Raw genomic sequence first — 21,711 nt, forward strand, 5'->3', positions numbered from 1 at the left:
AGGGGAGGGAGAGGCTGAGGGTCGATCCAGCATGGATTCTAAACTCTGTGGTGGATAGGATCTACAATTAGGTGTTAATAATATTACCACGCTAGGTCGAAGTACTCCCAAGTGCTATTGCGCCACACATTGTAGTTCTCCTGTTTATTCGCTTGGAAAATCGCCACGTTTCATGTTGTGTGACGTACACATTTTTATCAACTACTCGTGCAACTGTATTTAAGTAGGGAAAAAAATGGAGGTGTTTGATTACTGCTATGTTCCTCTCTCTACGGCCACGGCAGAGCCCGCTAGCATAGCAACATGCTAACACATTCGCGCCGCGCGACAGAGCGTTTGAGTGCACCTACCGGCGCGACAGAGGTATGACTCAACTCGTGAAAGTTAAGGTAAGAACATATATTACTACTGATTTTGGGTGGCGTGTTCCTTTAAGTCGAGACACGGCAGGTGAAAACATCGTTTTTTCATGCACTGGTCAATTTCGAGATTTTGAGCTAGTCTGTTACTTTAGCATGTATTCTATCACACTACTACAACAAAAAAGTCTGATTTACACATTTAGGTGTTTATTTCATTATAATGTGTCTACTCGCGCCTGTATATTTATCCTAAATTCAGCAAAAGTTAGCATTCTAACCTTGCATGCACTCCCGCGACCGTGACCCAAAACATATTGTGTGTAGTAGAGTGCGGATCGGGCCGCAAATTTCTGTCCGAACCCGGCCCGTGTCCGACAGAGTTGCGTCCGAACCCGACCTGAACCCGACCTAGCCCATTAAACGGAACACACAACAAATTGTCTACAGAATCACATGAGCGTGCACGCACGCAGGTCACACACAGCGCACATTAACACAAGAGGCCCAAGCAAGCATAGCCTATTGAAATAGAATTCTTGTCTTACCATTGACGAAAAGTCTTGAAATGAACTGCAACAGCCTTTGAAACTACAGTGCCTCTGTCACTGATCCATATGCAGCATCAATGTTAATTGGGGCAACTCGAGGAAATCCTCATCCAGTTGAACGAGACGACCTTACAGCCTACCGGTAGCCTATGTCTTTACCACAGTATGCAACGCAAATAATCTTAAAATCTCCTGATAGGCTAACAACTTTTTTTAACGTCACCCAAGACTGTGCTTATGTGCATATGTGCTAAATGTGCATAAACATTTGTTCATGTAGTCGTGACAACACTTGTGCATTTCAGGCGGCCTGAAATGCGTTGTCACGATAAACAAATCTTGCACACAGGAGGAAAGCTATTAGGTCTTTACTTTACGTTTTACTTTATTCTCAAAAAACAAACGTTTGCATCATGTAAAGCAGACATGTTAGTTACCCAACATAATAAGGAATTTTAAATGTAAAGCTTCCAGTGCATATTTCCCCCATGTGTCCGAACCTGAATCGAACCCGACTATAATTTCTAAATATTTGTCCGAACCCGACCCGACCCATCGGGTTCCATCGGAACCCATCGGGCTCGGGTCGGGTAACCACACTCTAGTGTGTAGTGCCGTTGGAAAGCTCTGTTTTTCATGTATCACGCTATGTCATCCATATATGGACACTTCCTTTGTATCAGCAACCAATCGCGAAAGTTCAAAGACGAGTCTAGGCTGAGAACGGAATCTCATTGGCTGTCTTTCAAGGCTGTTTTCTCAAAATGAGTTTCCTCTCCCACTCTGAGCAAGGAAACTCCACTTCAGAAGCACTTACATACACCAAACTTTCTAGACTTATGCCTAACTATATTTCGAAGATTTTTACAGAGGGGTTTGTTGATATATTATTCCTAGCCTGACTTAAATGACATTTTATGCCTAAAAAGATGGCAAAAATCGATTTGTTAGGGCTATTGACATCATATTCTGATTTCCAGGATAACAAAAGTAGATATCCCTCTGTAAATTTTTCCCCATCTATTATCTGAACACAATGAAAACATAATTTTGAACCTGGCTGTATCCAATGCTCAGGTTTCTTGCCTTAAAATGTATGCAAATTAGCGCATATTTAATTAGACAATGCCTAATTTGCATATGTAAACATTAATTACAGAAAACTACAGAAATAATTTTTTTCTCATATTAATGTAAGTAATCAACTGGGTAAGTTTCCATAGTGATATCTGCTTGTTAAAAATTTGACCCTATTCACCTATAGTGTCTTGCCTTAACATCACAATGTTGTTCAAAGAATAATATGTAGCATAATTCTGCTTTTACAAGCAATTAAATTGAGTTTAGCAACACATCTGTGATATTACATCTTTAAATATATGAGACACATTGGATTGTGTTTAATTTTTAATGGAATCCTGATGGGATACTCTGTAATGATGGCAACAATGACCTTAGACTTAGAAGTTAATAGTTAGGTCTTACAGGGAGGCTACATTGGGCACATAACTTTTAACATTTCATTTGCGACATGCAAAAATTTGGAGGACTCGTTTATTTTTCAGAACGTACGGGCCCCTATCACATCTGGTGTAGCCAGTTCCATTGATCATAGTGGAAGCTAATTATTGCAGCAGACCCTATGTGCCCGTATGTGTAGCCTGTTAGGATTAGAAGTTAGGCATACTATTGTCGTCTATCCTCGTGTGGTGTGGTATTAATTGGAAAGATATGCAAAAAGAGATGAACGAACTGAATAAATTAACTGTTCATTAATAAAAGTTTACACAATAAGATTGGTTTGTCTGCCTTGTTTCATATTTGTTGGTCATGCATTGCAATTATACTAGTCACAACATGTAAATAGGACATATTGGAGTTCTTTTATCACTTTTGAGAGATATGCTAGTTGGTTCTGCCCACCTCATTGAGCTATGCTAAGCTAATGGGTGGATGTGACAGAATGCGTTACAGCACGCACAGACACAAGAAGGGTATGTATCGTCTAATCTAACTCTGGGGGACACTGTGAATAAGATAATTTCCCAAAATGTTGGTGTGTTCCTTTAAGGTACTAGAACATGAGCCATTACCATGTTATCGTCTTGCCTCTCTTACAGACTTGTTGACTGTAAGCTAACAGAGAAGTCCTGTGAGATTGTGGCCTCAGCTCTGCAGTCTCCAAACTCCCCCTTAAGAGAGCTGGACCTGAGTCAGAATGACCTGCAGAAGTCAGGAGAATATCTGGCCTCTGCTCTACAGAGTCCAAACTGCAAACTGGACAATCTGAGGTAGTAATATTGTAGAACGTGTAAACAGACACAGACTGTTAAAAGTAGACTGTATTAAATTATGTTCTCTAAACAATGTTCAGGAGGAGTCCATAGGGTTCATTGACAGCCATCACAACCCCACTTCTGTTTGTAGGGAATAGAACCCTTTTTACTGGCCTGTGGAGTTGCAAAGACTCCCCCCTCTTCCGCTGCTCTTCCATTTCACTATTAGTGCCAATCTATAAATTACCTCTCATCCGTAGGGGTTAGCGCTGCATCAGTCTAAGCAATCCAATGGGTGAACTAGTGAGCCACACATTAACAACATTACTACTTTACACTTGTCCTCTCTGATTTCAGTTAGGTTTACGGTTATGTTACACAGTACTTACCTTTTACATGGTGTATGTTTTAACAGACTTGTTGGCTGTAAACTGAGGGGAGGATTTTTGGCCTTGGCTCACCACGGGGCAAACCCCCACCTAAGAGAGTTGGACATGAGTGACAGTGAGCTTGAGGACTGTGGAGGACTGCTCCATCAACCACTGAATCAAGACTGTAAAGTGAGGTCTGTATTTTTGTACCGTGCACGGAGGCTGGTATTTCTGTTTGATGTACAGCTAAACCGTTAAAACCTTTATTTTCCATTTCATATTTGGGAATGTAAGGGGTATAGATCACATGTTGCTTACAGTGTTTCCCTCTTTTGCTGTAGACTTAACAGGTGTAAACTTAAATACAGCTCCTCGGTGGTTGCGGTTTCAGTTCTGCAGTTATATATTTTTCAACTGAGTGAGTTGGATATGAGTGGCTGTGATCTGCATAAATCAGAAATGAAGCTGCTCTCTGGTGTTAGAAACCCTAACTGCCGATTGGAGAAACTGAGGTTAGTAATACTAGGTTTCGTCTACACATTCATACTTTTTGGTATAGAGGCATGTCACTGTTCTTTGGTGCTAGATTTGGTCCCACACATTTTCGTTAGTCCAATACTTCCTCATATGTCTCGGTCCCATATAGAGCACAGAATCCTCACAGTGAATTTGTTGGTGTGATCGAGAATAGACAAGCTCTGTGCCACTCACTATGATCAGGCCTCCCACTAGGTAGGCTTTGAGATTTCAATTTCCCTCCTTAATTAAAATATGATGGCTAACTGTAAAGCTGATGATGCACGGGGCAATTGTGCTTGCAACGGGCAACCAGATGAGACACAGGGCAAATGAGGGCAACAGACAACTTGCAACTTCCTTGCGATAACTTTGTTAGCAAAACGCTAAATCCCATTCAATCTCAGTGGAGCAATGGTAGCTAACAGTTTACTGGGGGGAAAACAATGTCTTCTTAACAACCCCAACACATAAAAATAGATAGTTAGTTGTTTTATTAAGCATTTGATGAGGTAAAATGCCCAGTTTGGGTTAAACATGGTCATGTGATTTATTGTTAGCACTCTGATTGGATGATCTCAAAATGTTGGCCATAAGTATCCAAATCGTTCAGATAGAAACTAGATAGATAGATAGACAGTCGGGCGAGGTCGGTGACTTAAGTCGGTTCGGTGTGTCCTATGCCGTCGTCAGACGGAGTCGGAGTCAGCATTCATTTCGGCCTATGTCGAATCGGCCAAAGGCAGTCGGCCTCAATGACCAATCTGATTGGTGGAGTGCTAGAACCCTTGACTAGCCCATTATCTCAGATTAGTAGGTCTGTTACCATTAGCCCTACATTCAGCGATGAAGTTCGGAACCCATTTTGATAAAACTTTCCTAACACATTTTTGCTAGAACTAGTAGACTACTACACAGTTGCTGAACATATGTTATTTCAGGTTAGTTTTAAACAACATACAAGTTTAACCAAAGTCCTTAGTTGCTATCTAGCTAGTGAACATTCACATTCACTTTTATTTACTGCTAACGTTAGCTAGCTCGGGTAACGGGCAAAAATAAATTATTTATTCCGTGTCCGAAAGAGTGTTTCATTGGCCTCACACACAAGCAATGACAATAAAATAGTACACAATATATATTTATATTCATATGTTCATATTGCTTAATCAGAGAAGTCCGAAACTAGTGCCATTTCAGTCCATTGGCTGCTGCTATGGAAATGTATTACGTCTTATGCTCGCACAGAACGTACACTCGGCGTCGGCATCGCTTCAGTGTGTTCCGCTGCATTTTTTTGACCGACACGGGGAGACGGGAGCCGACTGATCAGTCCGACTGCTTTTCTGCCGATGGTCGGCCGTCGGGTTGGTGTCCCGTCCCTTAGACTCAACCAGGTGTTCCAGTGCAAACTCTGCCACTTTCCCCACCTCTTACCACCTTCTTATCATTTTACACTCAACAGAGTGTAAAGGAATGAAATCTCAGTCCAACAGAGAGAGCTTCTCAGTGCACAGATGTGCATGAGAGGGAAAACTTGCACAAATTCCATTTCTGTGAATGAATGTATCACTTTAGTTTAGACTAGGCCTATGGCTAATGCATTGGATTTGAATCAATAGTTGGATGCAGTGCATGATAACATAGCCTATTATATGTTTATATAGACTATGCTGCTGACCCTTTTTCCGTAGTTCTGTTAATCTGTAACACAGTGGTCCTTGGACAGGGCTTTGCCCTTTATTGTTGTTCTGTCATTTTGATGGACATTCCCCCTACTAATTGTTTTCCTTGACTCTTACAGTATGTCCATTTGATTTACAGACTTGTTGGCTGTGGACTTACTAAGATGTCTGGAGGTATTGTGGCATTTGCTCTGCAGTCAGAAAACTCCCACCTGAGAGAGCTCGACCTGAGTAAGAATATGCTGGGGGATTGTGGAGGAAAGCTGAACTCTGAAGCACTGAATCCAAACTGCAAGATGTTGACACTCAGGTATTATTAGGTGAAAAACACCAAATATCTTGTAAGAGCTTGTGTTACACAATTTCTCTACTGATATTGGTGCCAATAATAATAAGCAAGCGGCCTGTATTTCCCTGTGATGTTGTTGAATCTGCTGTACAGCACATGGCGTCTTAAAACATCATTTTGCCACCTTGGTGGCATCTGTCTTAACTACTTCAAGTTCATTGTCAACTGATACAGCTTTTCCAAATGGTTGACACACTGCTATGGAAGGAGACACTGATAGTTTGGTAATGGTTCAGTTTGGTGATAGTTCTGTGACCTTGGTGAAAGGTTATTTTTACTTGCAGTACCTCATGTTATTCGATTCCAGTGGACTAACACTACACAGGTGCCTTAATGGTATTAGGACATGAGACATTGCCTTTTTGTCCACTTTTGCCTCTCTTGCAGACTTGCTGACTGTAGTCTAACACAGAAGTCCTTTAAGATTGTGGCCTCAGTTCTGCAGTCTGCAACCTCCCCCTTAAGAGAGCTGGACCTCAGTCAGAATGACCTGCAGAAGTCAGCAGAATATCTGGCCTCTGCTCTACAGAGTCCAAACTGCAAACTGGACAATCTGAGGTAGTAATATTGTAGAACGTGTAAACAGACACAGACTGTTAAAAGTAGACTGTATTAAATTATGTTCTCTAAACAATGTTCAGGAGGAGTCCATAGGGTTCATTGACAGCCATCACAACCCCACTTCAGTTTGTAGGGAATAGAACCCTTTTTACTGGCCTGTGGAGTTGCAAAGACTCCCCCCTCTTCCGCTGCTCTTCCATTTCACTATTAGTGCCAATCTATAAATTACCTCTCATCCGTAGGGGTTAGCGCTGCGTCAGTCTAAGCAATCCAATGGGTGAACTAGTGAGCCACACATTAACAACATTACTACTTTACACTTGTCCTCTCTGATTTCAGTTAGGTTTACGGTTATGTTACACAGTACTTACCTTTTACATGGTGTATGTTTTAACAGACTTGTTGGCTGTAAACTGAGGGGAGGATTTTTGGCCTTGGCTCACCACGGGGCAAACCCCCACCTAAGAGAGTTGGACATGAGTGACAGTGAGCTTGAGGACTGTGGAGGACTGCTCCATCAACCACTGAATCAAGACTGTAAAGTGAGGTCTGTATTTTTGTACCGTGCACGGAGGCTGGTATTTCTGTTTGATGTACAGCTAAACCGTTAAAACCTTTATTTTCCATTTCATATTTGGGAATGTAAGGGGTATAGATCACATGTTGCTTACAGTGTTTCCCTCTTTTGCTGTAGACTTAACAGGTGTAAACTTAAATACAGCTCCTCGGTGGTTGCGGTTTCAGTTCTGCAGTTATATATTTTTCAACTGAGTGAGTTGGATATGAGTGGCTGTGATCTGCATAAATCAGAAATGAAGCTGCTCTCTGGTGTTAGAAACCCTAACTGCCGATTGGAGAAACTGAGGTTAGTAATACTAGGTTTCGTCTACACATTCATACTTTTTGGTATAGAGGCATGTCACTGTTCTTTGGTGCTAGATTTGGTCCCACACATTTTCGTTAGTCCAATACTTCCTCATATGTCTCGGTCCCATATAGAGCACAGAATCCTCACAGTGAATTTGTTGGTGTGATCGAGAATAGACAAGCTCTGTGCCACTCACTATGATCAGGCCTCCCACTAGGTAGGCTTTGAGATTTCAATTTCCCTCCTTAATTAAAATATGATGGCTAACTGTAAAGCTGATGATGCACGGGGCAATTGTGCTTGCAACGGGCAACCAGATGAGACACAGGGCAAATGAGGGCAACAGACAACTTGCAACTTCCTTGCGATAACTTTGTTAGCAAAACGCTAAATCCCATTCAATCTCAGTGGAGCAATGGTAGCTAACAGTTTACTGGGGGGAAAACAATGTCTTCTTAACAACCCCAACACATAAAAATAGATAGTTAGTTGTTTTATTAAGCATTTGATGAGGTAAAATGCCCAGTTTGGGTTAAACATGGTCATGTGATTTATTGCTAGCACTCTGATTGGATGATCTCAAAATGTTGGCCATAAGTATCCAAATCGTTCAGATAGAAACTAGATAGATAGATAGACAGTCGGGCGAGGTCGGTGACTTAAGTCGGTTTGGTGTGTCCTATGCCGTCGTCAGACGGAGTCGGAGTCAGCATTCATTTCGGCCTATGTCGAATCGGCCAAAGGCAGTCGGCCTCAATGACCAATCTGATTGGTGGAGTGCTAGAACCCTTGACTAGCCCATTATCTCAGATTAGTAGGTCTGTTACCATTAGCCCTACATTCAGCGATGAAGTTCGGAACCCATTTTGATAAAACTTTCCTAACACATTTTTGCTAGAACTAGTAGACTACTACACAGTTGCTGAACATATGTTATTTCAGGTTAGTTTTAAACAACATACAAGTTTAACCAAAGTCCTTAGTTGCTATCTAGCTAGTGAACATTCACATTCACTTTTATTTACTGCTAACGTTAGCTAGCTCGGGTAACGGGCAAAAATAAATTATTTATTCCGTGTCCGAAAGAGTGTTTCATTGGCCTCACACACAAGCAATGACAATAAAATAGTACACAATATATATTTATATTCATATGTTCATATTGCTTAATCAGAGAAGTCCGAAACTAGTGCCATTTCAGTCCATTGGCTGCTGCTATGGAAATGTATTACGTCTTATGCTCGCACAAAACGTACACTCGGCGTCGGCATCGCTTCAGTGTGTTCCGCTGCATTTTTTTGACCGACACGGGGAGACGGGAGCCGACTGATCAGTCCGACTGCTTTTCTGCCGATGGTCGGCCGTCGGGTTGGTGTCCCGTCCCTTAGACTCAACCAGGTGTTCCAGTGCAAACTCTGCCACTTTCCCCACCTCTTACCACCTTCTTATCATTTTACACTCAACAGAGTGTAAAGGAATGAAATCTCAGTCCAACAGAGAGAGCTTCTCAGTGCACAGATGTGCATGAGAGGGAAAACTTGCACAAATTCCATTTCTGTGAATGAATGTATCACTTTAGTTTAGACTAGGCCTATGGCTAATGCATTGGATTTGAATCAATAGTTGGATGCAGTGCATGATAACATAGCCTATTATATGTTTATATAGACTATGCTGCTGACCCTTTTTCCGTAGTTCTGTTAATCTGTAACACAGTGGTCCTTGGACAGGGCTTTGCCCTTTATTGTTGTTCTGTCATTTTGATGGACATTCCCCCTACTAATTGTTTTCCTTGACTCTTACAGTATGTCCATTTGATTTACAGACTTGTTGGCTGTGGACTTACTAAGATGTCTGGAGGTATTGTGGCATTTGCTCTGCAGTCAGAAAACTCCCACCTGAGAGAGCTCGACCTGAGTAAGAATATGCTGGGGGATTGTGGAGGAAAGCTGAACTCTGAAGCACTGAATCCAAACTGCAAGATGTTGACACTCAGGTATTATTAGGTGAAAAACACCAAATATCTTGTAAGAGCTTGTGTTACACAATTTCTCTACTGATATTGGTGCCAATAATAATAAGCAAGCGGCCTGTATTTCCCTGTGATGTTGTTGAATCTGCTGTACAGCACATGGCGTCTTAAAACATCATTTTGCCACCTTGGTGGCATCTGTCTTAAAAGACAATTCCGGCGCAAAATGAACCTAGGGGTTAATAACACATTTGTACGAGTTCGACCGTTCGCTGGGATTTATTTTCATGCTAGTCGAATGTGACCAGTTTTATTGCAAACCGCTAATTAACGTTTAACGCTAGCCTTCGGGGCACACGTACAGTAGAAAGAAATCGCTATTTCTATACCACTAACAAGGCTCAAAATAGCACCACACTTACACAGTAGCATAATGAGGGTCTCTACATGTAATCCGAAGCATTGAGAACTTTGTAAGTGTACAGGCAGTTTATTAAAAAGAAACACATTACCGTTCACGTCTGGTTGTTCACATACAGGCAGGCGATGTAAACTAAAATCAAACGTAATTTGCTCAATATAGGCCTATCAGAAATAATAGCTCCGATGTAACATAACTTGTATAGTGTACTTACTTAGTGGATGTCCATCTGGTCTCTCTGTTATGGATCGCCGCCTCCAATTTCTTTTCGGGACATGGAAAAAAGTTTCAACTACAGCCCTGTTTATCAATGAGGGGAAATCTTCAGACTCTACAAAACACTGCGTCTCTTGGGGGTCGCGACGCAACAGGTCCCACTCCATGCAACACAGGCACTCCTCTTCGGTGGCTATAGCTTCACAATGTCCGCAGGTAGCCTACAGTTTCTAGAAGTGCGAGGCTGTGTGCAGCATTGACTACAGGTAGCTCTCTCTCTCTCATAGCCCTTTCACGGAGCTCCGCAGCTCTTCGTTGGTAGGCTATATTCAGACGTCCAATAAGGGTTCATCCTCGATGTCTTCAAATTCGTTCAAATAGCCTGCCATCTCTTATGTCTCCTGTTGCGTTCAGTGCTTCTCTTTTGCACAGTCCTTTCTTTCAGCAACAACGTTTCACATGAGATTCACTTCACATCCCAGAGTTTCGTTTTCCCAAGGCGCCTGCCTGTATGTGAACCAGACGTGAACGGTAATGTGTTTCTTTTTAATAAACTGCCTGTACACTTACAAAGTTCTCAATGCTTCGGTTTACATGTAGAGACCCTCATTATGCTACTGTGTAAGTGTGGTGTTATTTTGAGCCTTGTTAGTGGTATAGAAATAGCGATTTCTTTCTACTGTACGTGTGCCCCGAAGGCTAGCGTTAAACGTTAATTAGCGGTTTGCAATAAAACTGGTCACATTCGACTAGCATGAAAATAAATCCCAGCGAACGGTCGAACTCGTACAAATGTGTTATTAACCCCTAGGTTCATTTTGCGCCGGAATTGTCCTTTAACTACTTCAAGTTCATTGTCAACTGATACAGCTTTTCCAAATGGTTGACACACTGCTATGGAAGGAGACACTGATAGTTTGGTAATGGTTCAGTTTGGTGATAGTTCTGTGACCTTGCTGAAAGGTTATTTTTACATGCAGTACCTCATGTTATTCGATTCCAGTGGACTAACACTACACAGGTGCCTTAATGGTATTAGGACATGAGACATTGCCTTTTTGTCCACTTTTGCCTCTCTTGCAGACTTGCTGACTGTAGTCTAACACAGAAGTCCTTTAAGATTGTGGCCTCAGTTCTGCAGTCTGCAACCTCCCCCTTAAGAGAGCTGGACCTCAGTCAGAATGACCTGCAGAAGTCAGCAGAAGAACTGCTCTCTGCTCTACAGAGTCCAAACTGCAAGCTGGAATCCCTGAGGTTGGCTTAGTTTATATTACATGTTTTCACATTGCATGTGTATGTCTTGGAGAACAGTTGAACATGCCACTAGCTTTCCCTGACTTACTAGATGTATCGCTGCTCAGTCCTGCACATTCTCTACGCAAAAATAAATCACTTTTCAATTTGTGTGTGTGTGTGTGTGTGTGTGTTTGTGTCATGTTGGATGTTTGATGTTGGAGTTCTTTTATCACTTTTGGAAGATATGCTAGTTGGTTCTGCCCAACTCAATGAGTAATGCTAAGCTAACGGTGGGTGCGACAGACTAGTTACAGCACACACAGACACGAGAAGAGTATATATCATCTAATCTAACTCTGGGGAACACTTTCAATAAACTAATTTCCCAAAATGAATAAGCTAATTTCCCAAAATGTTGGTATGTTCGTTTAAGATACTAGGACATGAGCCATTACCATGTTATCGTCTTGCCTCTCTTGCAGACTTGCTGACTGTAAGCTAACAGAGAAGTCCTGTGAGCAAGGGCGCGGGAAGGGGGGTGCTGAGGGTGCTGCAGCACCCCCTGCTGGCAGGAGATAGATTTTTAAATATTTTTTTAAAATAATTACTAATTCGCTGTCTGACATTATTTATATTTTTGTATGTGAAATGATGAGTCAAATAGCAAAAAAGGGTTATGGATAGGTTCGAATATAGGCTACTAAAAATTAACAGTTATAGAGATCAACCTGAACGTGAGTCAGTTAGGCTACTGTAACCGTAGCGTGGTTTCAGCTAGGCCTATGTGATAGCGATCAAGTGTGTAGCCCTATGGTTGATATAGGCCTACATATTCTATGCGATTTACACGTTCAAAAAAAGCATGGATAAGCTGAAAGAAACTAGTAAATGTATAGCTAGTGAAATCATTTCACTATCCTAGTCGCTAAGATAGAAATTATTAGAACACATAGCCTACTTGCTGTGGAGACGACACACTTTAGGCTATTCAGAAATTATTTGCGAGATCATTGCAGCCTGATTATTAGCCTATATTTAAAGCTTATACCATGGTCTAGGTTGAAAATTGTGTCATTTAAAAAGTGATATAGGCTACTACACCTATAAAATTATTATGACGTTGCTTGACAACGCCTGAGTTAGTCCGCTCAGCTGTGACTTATCAATATTCCACAGCATTGCAAAAACAGCTGAAAAAACGAACGATTTTAACTCTAAAACTCATTTAGTATTAATAATTGATTTCATATTTATTTATTTCTTAAGTGACCATGGTATAAACGGGATAATGCCCTTCGATGCGTCCATTATCAGAAATAAATGGACTTCGCTTCGCGTCGGACAGTTCACGCCTCCGCGTCATCCATTTATTTCTGATAATGGACACCTCGTCGAGGATTATCCCTTACCTAACATCTCTGGTGTGGTTTTGACGATCAGAAAAGTAATTTTCCTTAGCTATACTGAAATAGGCTAATGATGTCAAGTGCGCTTCTGTGGGGTTAGGGTGGGCGCAGTGGACTCGGAGTGCTGTCGCGGAACATTGGAATTTGTGGCTGCCCAGGACTTTTCTAAAACTTCTCGATATCACCCGCACACCGCACTAAAATGACGTAGGCTATTTAGCAGTCAAAATCCGAAACATGTCCAGGGGAGGGGGGGCGGGGAGATCGTCGGACATCCATTATTTTTGTTATTCAGCACCCCTGGTCAAAAATAGGTTCCCGCGCGCCTGCCTGTGAGATTGTGGCCTCAGTTCTGCAGTCTGCAAACTCCCCTTTAAGACAGCTGGACCTCAGTCAGAATGACCTGCAGAAGTCAGGAGAAGATCTGGCCTCTGCTCTACAGAGTCCAAACTGCAAACTGGACAATCTGAGGTAGTAATATTGTAGACTGTTTAAACAGACACAGACTGGTAAAAGTAGACTGTATTAAATTATGTTCTCTAAACAATGTTCAGGAGGAGTCCATAGGGTTGATTGACAGCCATCACGACCCCACTTCCGTTTGTAGGGAATAAAACCCTTCTTACTGGCCTGTGGAGTTGCAAAGACTCCCCCCTCTTCCGCTGCTCCTCCATTTCACTATTAGTGCCAATCTATAAATTACCTCTCATCCATAGGGGGTGTTAGCACTGCATCAGTCTAAGCAATCCAGTGGGTGAACTAGTGAGCCACTCATTAAAGGGACACCAGGCAAGCCTGATGCTTTTTCTCTACGAAACTCCCCCTCGCTCGGTCTGAAGCTCTTTTCCTTTTCTTTGCTTCTTCCGTCAAGGGTTTTCGCTGCTTCTTCGCCGGCTCTGCAATTATACACACGTTTGCAACAATCTCTAGCGTTTCGTTAGCCTGCCTCTGTGCTGTAAACTGATCCTGCTTCGGTCGGCGGGTACGATACACTGAACTTGCAAGCGGGATATTCTTCCTACAGGTAGTAGGGGCGGGTGAGAGAGTCTTCATTCGCCCTATAATGAGTCATTTAACCATATACCGACTTACGAAGATGAGTAATTAACACGAAAACGTTGCCTGGTGTCCCTTAAGATGAGAAAAAAATGTATTGCATGTTGTTTTCTATTTTAATGTTTGAATATGCAAATTAGACCCTATCTCATTAAATATGCACTAATTTGCTTACAAACAAGATCAGATTGTGTGATAAAGCCAGGCTTAAAAAATAATTTTTCCAAGCGAAAACACATATACTTGGAGGTCTGAGTTGGTGAAAACATTTGAGGAACCTAGTCAGGAGGCAGTGTTGACCTATTACATACACTATTCTTATAAGAGCATCATGATATCAGGGATGGCTGTGTACACCTTTTCTTCTCCAATCCTTTACAGACTTGCTGGTTGTAAACTAACAGAGGAGTCCTGTGAGGTTGTAGCCTCTGCTGTGCAGCACATGGTCTCCCTGACAGAACTGGACCTGAGTGACAATCACTTGAACATCACTGGAATTCAGCTTCTGAGTGAACTGAAAAGTGACATCAACTGTAAGCTGCAGACATTGAGGTGTGTGTTTGACTTTCCTTTTATTCTCCTCAGGCTTTTAAACAGTGACTTTAAGATATGGGTTCAGTACCAGTATGTTCACCACACAACATTATTTCAGTGTTTTTTCTACCCAGCAGTAAATATGGGTTAGGTGATGAGTGTGTGTTGAGTGTCACTATAGTCGTGTCAGAGTCTTATATCATGGCTGAGTCAGTGATCAGTTTAATTAGTTGTTTGGAATTTGATGACTAATGAGGGGTATGATGTACTCTGGAAACATTCACCATCAGTGACAAATTTTAGAATGCACCTGCAAAGTCACTGATAGCAAGGCTTTAAGTGGCTCATTGCTCTTATAACACAGTAACTTTGTTTAGAATGGCTACACAATACTCAAGTTGGTAAAGCCTACTGTCCACCAACATTCAATAATAGTAGAATGCACTTCTACTACAACATGAATAGATTTGTTTTATTCAAACCACCATCAGTAAAACCCTTCATGAAGAACATTTCACATGCTGCTGACAATTACAGAGGCTCTAATGTTCGGATACTCTTCTGTTCTCTTTCCCTCTATCTATCTCTCCTTTTCTCTCTCTCTTTCTTTATTTTCTTCTTTCTTTCTTTCTCTCTCTCTATCATTTAAGACATGGCCATGGAGAACTGAAAACATGTAAGTAGTGATCTACTGTTGAGTGTTGTATAGATGTACTAATTATGTCAAAGTTACTTTTTTCTATTTAGCAGCTAAATGTCACTTTGGCATAGGTGATCACTGTATGTATGGGGGCCTGCAGAAACACACTGAAAGAGAAAGAAAAGGCTTGTAGCAGCATAACTAAGGGATGGCATGCAGGTCATGGAGTGGTGGAGTCATGGAGTGATGGCAGATCACAGCCAATCATCCTCTCAATACAACCAATGATACGCTGCAGTCTGCTCTTATCGTTGGGTTACCAGCGCAGCGCACCAGGTAGTGATAGAGCAGGTTAGGATGGACTTAATGATGGCAGTGTAAAAGTGCACCATCATGTGCTTTGGCAGGTTGAACATCCTCTGCTGAGCCTTCTTTTTTTCCGGAGCTCATGTTCAGCTCCCATTTCAGGTCCTGGGTGATTCTGGTGCCCAGGAAGCAGAAGGACTCCACTGTGCTAACTAGGGACCCAGACAGGGTGATGGGGGCAGGTGAGGCTGGGCTCTTCCTGAAGTCCACAAGGGAGAAGAGTAGAGGGGACAGAACACAGCCTTGTGGGGAACCACTGCTGATGGTTAGCGGGTTGGAGGTGGGCTTTCCCAGCTTCTCCTGCTGCTTCCTGTCAGACAGGAAGTCTGTGATCCATCTGCAGGTGGAGTCAGGCACACTCAGCTGGGAGAGCTTGTCCTGTAGCAGGGCCTGGATGATGCTGTTGAAGACAGAGGTGAAGTCTGTCAGTCTGTTTGGGATTGAGGATTGTGTGTGTTGGTATAAGTATATATACTCTTTTGATCCCGTCAGGGAAATTTGGTCTCTGCATTTATCCCAATCCGTGAATTAGTGAAACACACTCAGCACACAGTGAACACACAGTGAGGTGAAGCACACACTAATCCCAGCTCAGTGAGCTGCCTGGAACAACAGTGGCGCTCGGGGAGCAGTGAGGGGTTAGGTGCCTTGCTCAAGGGCACTTCAGCCGCTTCCTACTGGTCGGGGTCCGAACCGGCAACCCTCCGGTTACAAGTCCGAAGTGTGTGTGTGTGTTGTGTGTGTGTGTGTGTTGTGTGTGTGTGTGTGTTTACTGAGTGTGTTTATGTTTTGTGTGTTTGAGAGAGAGAGAGAAAGGGAGTAATGTGTGTGTTTGTGTTCTGAACGAGTTCAGGATTGTTTGTGTGTGTGGCTGTGTGTGTGTATTTACTGACTGTGTTTATGTTTTATGTGTTTGAGAGAGAGAGAGAGAGAGAGAGAGGGAGTAATGTGTGTGTGTTTGAGAGAGAGAGAGAAAGGGAGTAATGTGTGTGTGTTTGAGAGAGAGAGAGAGAAAGGGAGTAATGTGTGTGCGTTTGAGAGAGAGAGAGAGAAAGGGAGTAATGTGTGTGTGTTTGAGAGAGAGAGTAAGGGAGTAATGTGTGTGTGTTTGAGAGAGAGAGAAAGGTGTGTGTTTGTGTGTGTGTGTTTACTGAGTGTGTTTATGTTTTGTGTGTTTGAGAGAGAGAGAAAGGGAGTAATGTGTGTGTTTGTGTGTGTGTGTTTACTGAGTGTGTTTATGTGTTGTGTGTTTGAGAGAGAGAGAAAGGGAGTAATGTGTGTGTGTGTGTGTGTGTGTGTGTGTGTGTGTGTGTGTGTGTGTGTGTGTGTGTTTGTGTGTGTGTGTTTACTGAGTGTGTTTATGTTTTGTGTGTTTGAGAGAGAGAGAAAGGTGTGTGTGTGTGTGTGTGTGTGTGTTTGTGTGTGTGTGTTTACTGAGTGTGTTTATGTTTTGTGTGTTTGAGAGAGAGAGAAAGGTGTGTGTGTGTGTGTGTGTGTGTGTGTGTGTGTGTTTACTGAGTGTGTTTATGTTTTGTGTGTTTGAGAGAGAGAGAAAGGTGTGTGTGTGTGTGTGTGTGTGTGTGTGTGTGTGTGTTTACTGAGTGTGTTTATGTTTTGTGTGTTTGAGAGAGAGAGAAAGGTGTGTGTTTGTGTGTGTGTGTTTACTGAGTGTGTTTATGTTTTGTGTGTTTGAGAGAGAGAGAAAGGTGTGTGTGTGTGTGTTTACTGAGTGTGTTTATGTTTTGTGTGTTTGAGAGAGAGAGAAAGGTGTGTGTTTGTGTGTGTGTGTGTTTACTGAGTGTGTTTATGTTTTGTGTGTTTGAGAGAGAGAGAAAGGTGTGTGTGTGTGTGTGTTTGTGTTCTGCATGTGTTCCCTTCCCTTCCTTCTGTCTCTATTGGGTCATTCCGTGTCAAATCACCCAGTGGCTGGCAGGTCACCCTCTCCCAAAAAATCTGAAAAAAATCACAGGTGTTTGTAGACCAAACCTATGCATAAATCTTAAATAGTATATCTGTATCACTAATGGTTCCAAAACTACAGCCCTTTGAAGTTTCAAGTCATTTTAAGCATCCTGGTGAACAATCCTTTTTGTTCAACTTCCAACATTATTGGCTCTTTTGGTATTTCACACACATTAGTGAAACTATGTGAATAGAAGTACATTTTCCTGTTGAATTAAACAATCCAATCAAATCAGGTGTATCTTGTGTAATTTCCCCTCTGCAAAGCTTTGAAAATGGCTATAAATTCATTATGTGAAAAAACATCACCACCTTTGAGGGCTTGTCATTCAAAAAGTATGTGACACAAATTCATCAGATATTTTCCCACTCATGTATGGATTATAAGGTCATGTCCATGCATTAACTTGGGTTGTTAACATTATCATATTGTCAGAGCATTTTTATTAAATTGGGCTTGATTTTCAAAAAGCCCGTTTTCATCTTCTCATTTCACCACGTGGACAGTTAACAGGATTTTTTTTAATTTTACCATATATCATTTTGTATGTGAGGATCATCTGCCCAAAATGTGGGCTTGTTGCTGAGTTTCTTCATTGAGATAAGATTTTTTACAAATATTGTCTATAAATCCACTGAATTTGTACTTTATCTGCAGTACCACTTTGCACGACATGTGGTGCTCTTTTAATACAATGGAAGTCAATGGAAGAGTAAGAGAGTCACTTGCTTGCTGCACATATCCAATCTAAACACTCCAGATCCGATTGGATTTTTTAATTCAACAGGAAAATGTACTTCTATTCACATAGTTTCACTAATGTGTGTGAAATACCAAAAGAGCCAATAATGTTGGAAGTTGAACAAAAAGGATTGTTCACCACGATGCTTAAAATGACTTGAAACTTCAAAGGACTGTAGTTTTGGAACCATTAGTGATACAGATATACTATTTAAGATTTATGCATAGGTTTGGTCTACAAACACCTGTGATTTTTTTCAGATTTTTTCAGAGAGGGTCACCTGCCAAATTGTGCTGAAATTGGGTGATTTCACACGGAATGACCCTATTCAGCATCCTGTTCTCTGCTGCCGACTCTGTTTCTTCTGTGTGTTTACTGACTTTGCTGAGTGTGTGTGTGTGTGAGAGAGAGAGAGCACTGTTTTTTGTGTGTCTGTATTGTAAGCATTTCCTTTGCTATTCCATGTGTTTGTGTTTACTGAATGTGTTTGTGAGAGAGAGGGAGTTTGTGTGTGTGTGTGTGTGTGTGTGTGTGTGTTGTAAACATGTCCTTTCCTACCCAATGTTCTGATGAGGATGTTCTCTCCTCTCTCCTCTCCTCTTGTGTGCAGATGCCTGTGAGCTCACACTGGACCCAAACACAGCAAACAGAAAACTCTCTCTCTCTGAGGGGAACAGGAAGGTGACACGAGTGAGTGAGCTGCAGCCGTATCCTGACCACCCAGAGAGATTTGACTACTGGTATCAGGTGCTGTGTAGAGAGGGTCAGTCTGGACGCTGCTATTGGGAGGCTGAGTGGGAGGATGAATGGGAGACTAGGTTGAACGTGAAGGCTGCAATAGTAGTAGCCTATAAAAGCATCCAGAGGAAGAGTAATGACAGTGAGTTTGGATGTAATGACAAGTCCTGGTGTCTGGTGCATTATAGTAACTATAGCTACTCTGCCTGGCACAATAATAAGAGTACTGCCATACCTGCCCCCTCCTCCCGCTCCAGCAGAGTAGGAGTGTATCTGGACTGGCCAGCAGGCACTCTGTCCTTCTACAGCGTCTCCTCTAACACGCTCACCCACCTGCACACGTTCCACTCCACATTCACTGAGCCCCTCTATCCTGGGTTTTATGTTCATCCTAACTCCTCAGTGTCCCTGTGTCAGATCACATGACCTCCTAATCCTACAGTAGAGGAGAGCCACACACTCCTGTTTATACACTTGTGTGTGTGTTTGTTTTGTTTCCTCATCATCCCTCCTCCTGTTTTTCTGGCTCCTTCTCCTGTTTCTATTTCTGTTTCATCCCTCCATTTTCTTCCTCTTCTCTTTCACACACACATTTCTCTCCCTCTATCTGTTGCTCCATTTGTATCCTTTATTCTTTTATTCTTTTAATATTTGATCATTTATTTTACATGATGTATAATGAGCATTTTGAGTAGACAAGTATCCAACTAGACCAAACACATCAGATATCAGATGCAGTGTTTTGAATTTCGTACATTTGAACTTGAATTGGTTGAATTTTAATCCACTGTTATTTGATTTAAGTTTGTTGCTGTGGAGACTTTCTGATATGATTGTGAGTGAGAGAGAGGGAGGGGAGTCTTTTTATTTTCAATAATAGGTAGTATGTAATTTGCTTAAAATGTTGTCTTTACTTTGATATGTGTACTGTATATCAACAAAGGGGAACAGGGTTTAATTTATAGGAAAACTGCATAGAAATAAATTGAAAATGACAAATAAATGGTTTGTTGTCTTGTGCATTCTCAGTGAGCAAAGGTCATACCAGTTGACCTTGATGAGTTAGTCCAGAGGGTGTCTACTGCCTTTTGAGACCCAACTGTGAAACCAATACGCACAGGTGTTAGATGAACTAAGTCCAGTTAACAGACTGACCATCCTCAGTACTCATGTCTCATGTAAAGGACGAGGCTGGTTAATTCATTCCCAGGAAAAGGTCCTATAGGGAGTAAGGAAACATCATCATATGTTAGTTGTTAAGGAAACATCATCATAGGTTAGTTGTTCTTCCTTGGGTCATCTCATCCAGCTTCTGAGACACAGCAGAGGAGAGAGAGAAAAGTGGAGTGAGGGGTCAGACAACTATTGCTTCCTCAGGCCTGCTGGGAAGTTAGCACTGCTCCACTATGCTCCTGCTGCTGCTGACGAACCTGAAGCTTCAGTCCTCACTGTCCCTCCATTTCATAACCCAGTATATTGTTGAATGACTTTTTGTCATGTTCAATCAATTTGGCTTCTGTTCTGGTTCCGCTCCGGTTTCAGCGTCGTTGGATTAGTTGTCTTGGTAGCGTTGTTGTGTCTGGTTTTGTAGGGGGAACCTGTTGATGGAGGCCACAGACAGGCCCAACCCCTCAGAATCTGCTGGCAGATCCACCAATCAGGCAGCACCAGAACTAGAAGCAGACCCAACCAGCTCAGTGGGCAGCTTCCCCCTGGCCAGATTAGTCACTGTGGCGGCGGATCTAGTGCTGGCCACACTTTCACTAGAGTTACTCTTTAAGATTGTTCTGTGTATGACACAACTATTTTCTGTTTGTGAGTATATGTGTGTGTTTGTGTGTGTGTGTGTGTTAGAGAGAGAGAGAGAGAGTGTTCAGTGTCACTGTTGCTTTTTGTGTTATCTGAGAGTCTAAATGGCCTGAATGACCAATGCTGATGGACGTCTCGTCTGGAGTTCTGCTGGCTTTATAGTGGTCCAGATAAACTGGGCCCAGTGACTAACGCCCCTCTCTCTTCAACCTGGAGGGACACTTTAAGTCCAACTATTTGCTCCTCTAATCAGAGAAGCTGTTGAATCTTTTTATAAATCCATGCTCTTTCCCCTTGGTGTTTACCATTGTAAACAATAAACTTTCATTCCTGATTTTTCCACCATTGCCTGACTGGCTCTGCATTTATCTGTGGTCCAAAATGACCATTAAGGGGGAGTCTGTCATTTCATTTGGACGAAGAGAAGACTGTGTTCACTGATGTACATTTGGAGTGTTGCTGAATAACATGACATCAAGAGACATCTTCCTTTTTCCCCACTAGCCATTAACACAATACCATGTTCAGTCACACTACGCATGTGCATTCTCAATTATAGCAGAAGTCGCTCCACTTTATTCTGACCTAAAGAAAACATCATCAGGTCCACATACCTGGCAAGGTTTCATAAAATAAAGAAAATAATTATAATTCCTCTAGCTGAAATATATATATACCAGCGGTACAGCAGGAGGGAGAGTAAGCATCCAATCAAACAACAGGATGGTGCTTAAAGCAGAACAAACGGGCCTTTTGGTTCCAAGCGGCCTCCTACTCACCTGTCCCCTGTGCTGCAGGGAGCATCTCTGCAGATACCCTCATCAGAGTGTGGGTATCTGCAGCTGTAGGTCACATCGATGAACCAGAGCACAGTACAAGCACATATGAAAGTACCATGTGTCTCAGCCATAACCTGCAGCCTATATGTGTTGCAAGCAGACATTTACACCTGTGCAAAAACTGTAGGCTTTATGATTTAAATTTGGCCGGTAACGTTAACTGCTCTCAGGTAGTCACCATGTACAGCAATATATAGGTCCCATAGGAGTTATGGCTGAGACACAATGGTACTTTCA

General features: G+C 42.1%; 1 protein-coding gene across 1 annotated transcript in view; it reads left to right on the plus strand.

Annotated features, from left to right (window-relative positions):
• The window catches only part of LOC143118432 (NACHT, LRR and PYD domains-containing protein 3-like), a 73,426-nt gene extending 53,635 nt beyond the window's left edge, over positions 1-19,791 (plus strand). Inside the window, exons 5-16 of the mRNA XM_076279492.1 lie at positions 3,031-3,201; positions 3,602-3,751; positions 3,899-4,069; positions 5,898-6,068; positions 6,495-6,665; positions 7,066-7,215; positions 7,363-7,533; positions 9,362-9,532; positions 11,229-11,399; positions 14,225-14,395; positions 15,028-15,053; positions 18,699-19,791. Of these exons, the coding sequence (XP_076135607.1) occupies positions 3,031-3,201; positions 3,602-3,751; positions 3,899-4,069; positions 5,898-6,068; positions 6,495-6,665; positions 7,066-7,215; positions 7,363-7,533; positions 9,362-9,532; positions 11,229-11,399; positions 14,225-14,395; positions 15,028-15,053; positions 18,699-19,252 (2,248 nt within the window). The 3' untranslated portion in view covers positions 19,253-19,791. The remainder of the gene's footprint in view (positions 1-3,030; positions 3,202-3,601; positions 3,752-3,898; positions 4,070-5,897; positions 6,069-6,494; positions 6,666-7,065; positions 7,216-7,362; positions 7,534-9,361; positions 9,533-11,228; positions 11,400-14,224; positions 14,396-15,027; positions 15,054-18,698) is intronic.
• The last annotated feature ends 1,920 nt before the right edge of the window (positions 19,792-21,711 follow it).

This window comes from Alosa pseudoharengus, unplaced genomic scaffold (assembly GCF_046254945.1).
Source record: "Alosa pseudoharengus isolate Yale_2024_CS ecotype anadromous, Long Island Sound unplaced genomic scaffold, YU_APseudo_1.1 YU_APseudo_1.1_scf_1, whole genome shotgun sequence".
Lineage (NCBI taxonomy): Eukaryota > Metazoa > Chordata > Actinopteri > Clupeiformes > Clupeidae > Alosa > Alosa pseudoharengus.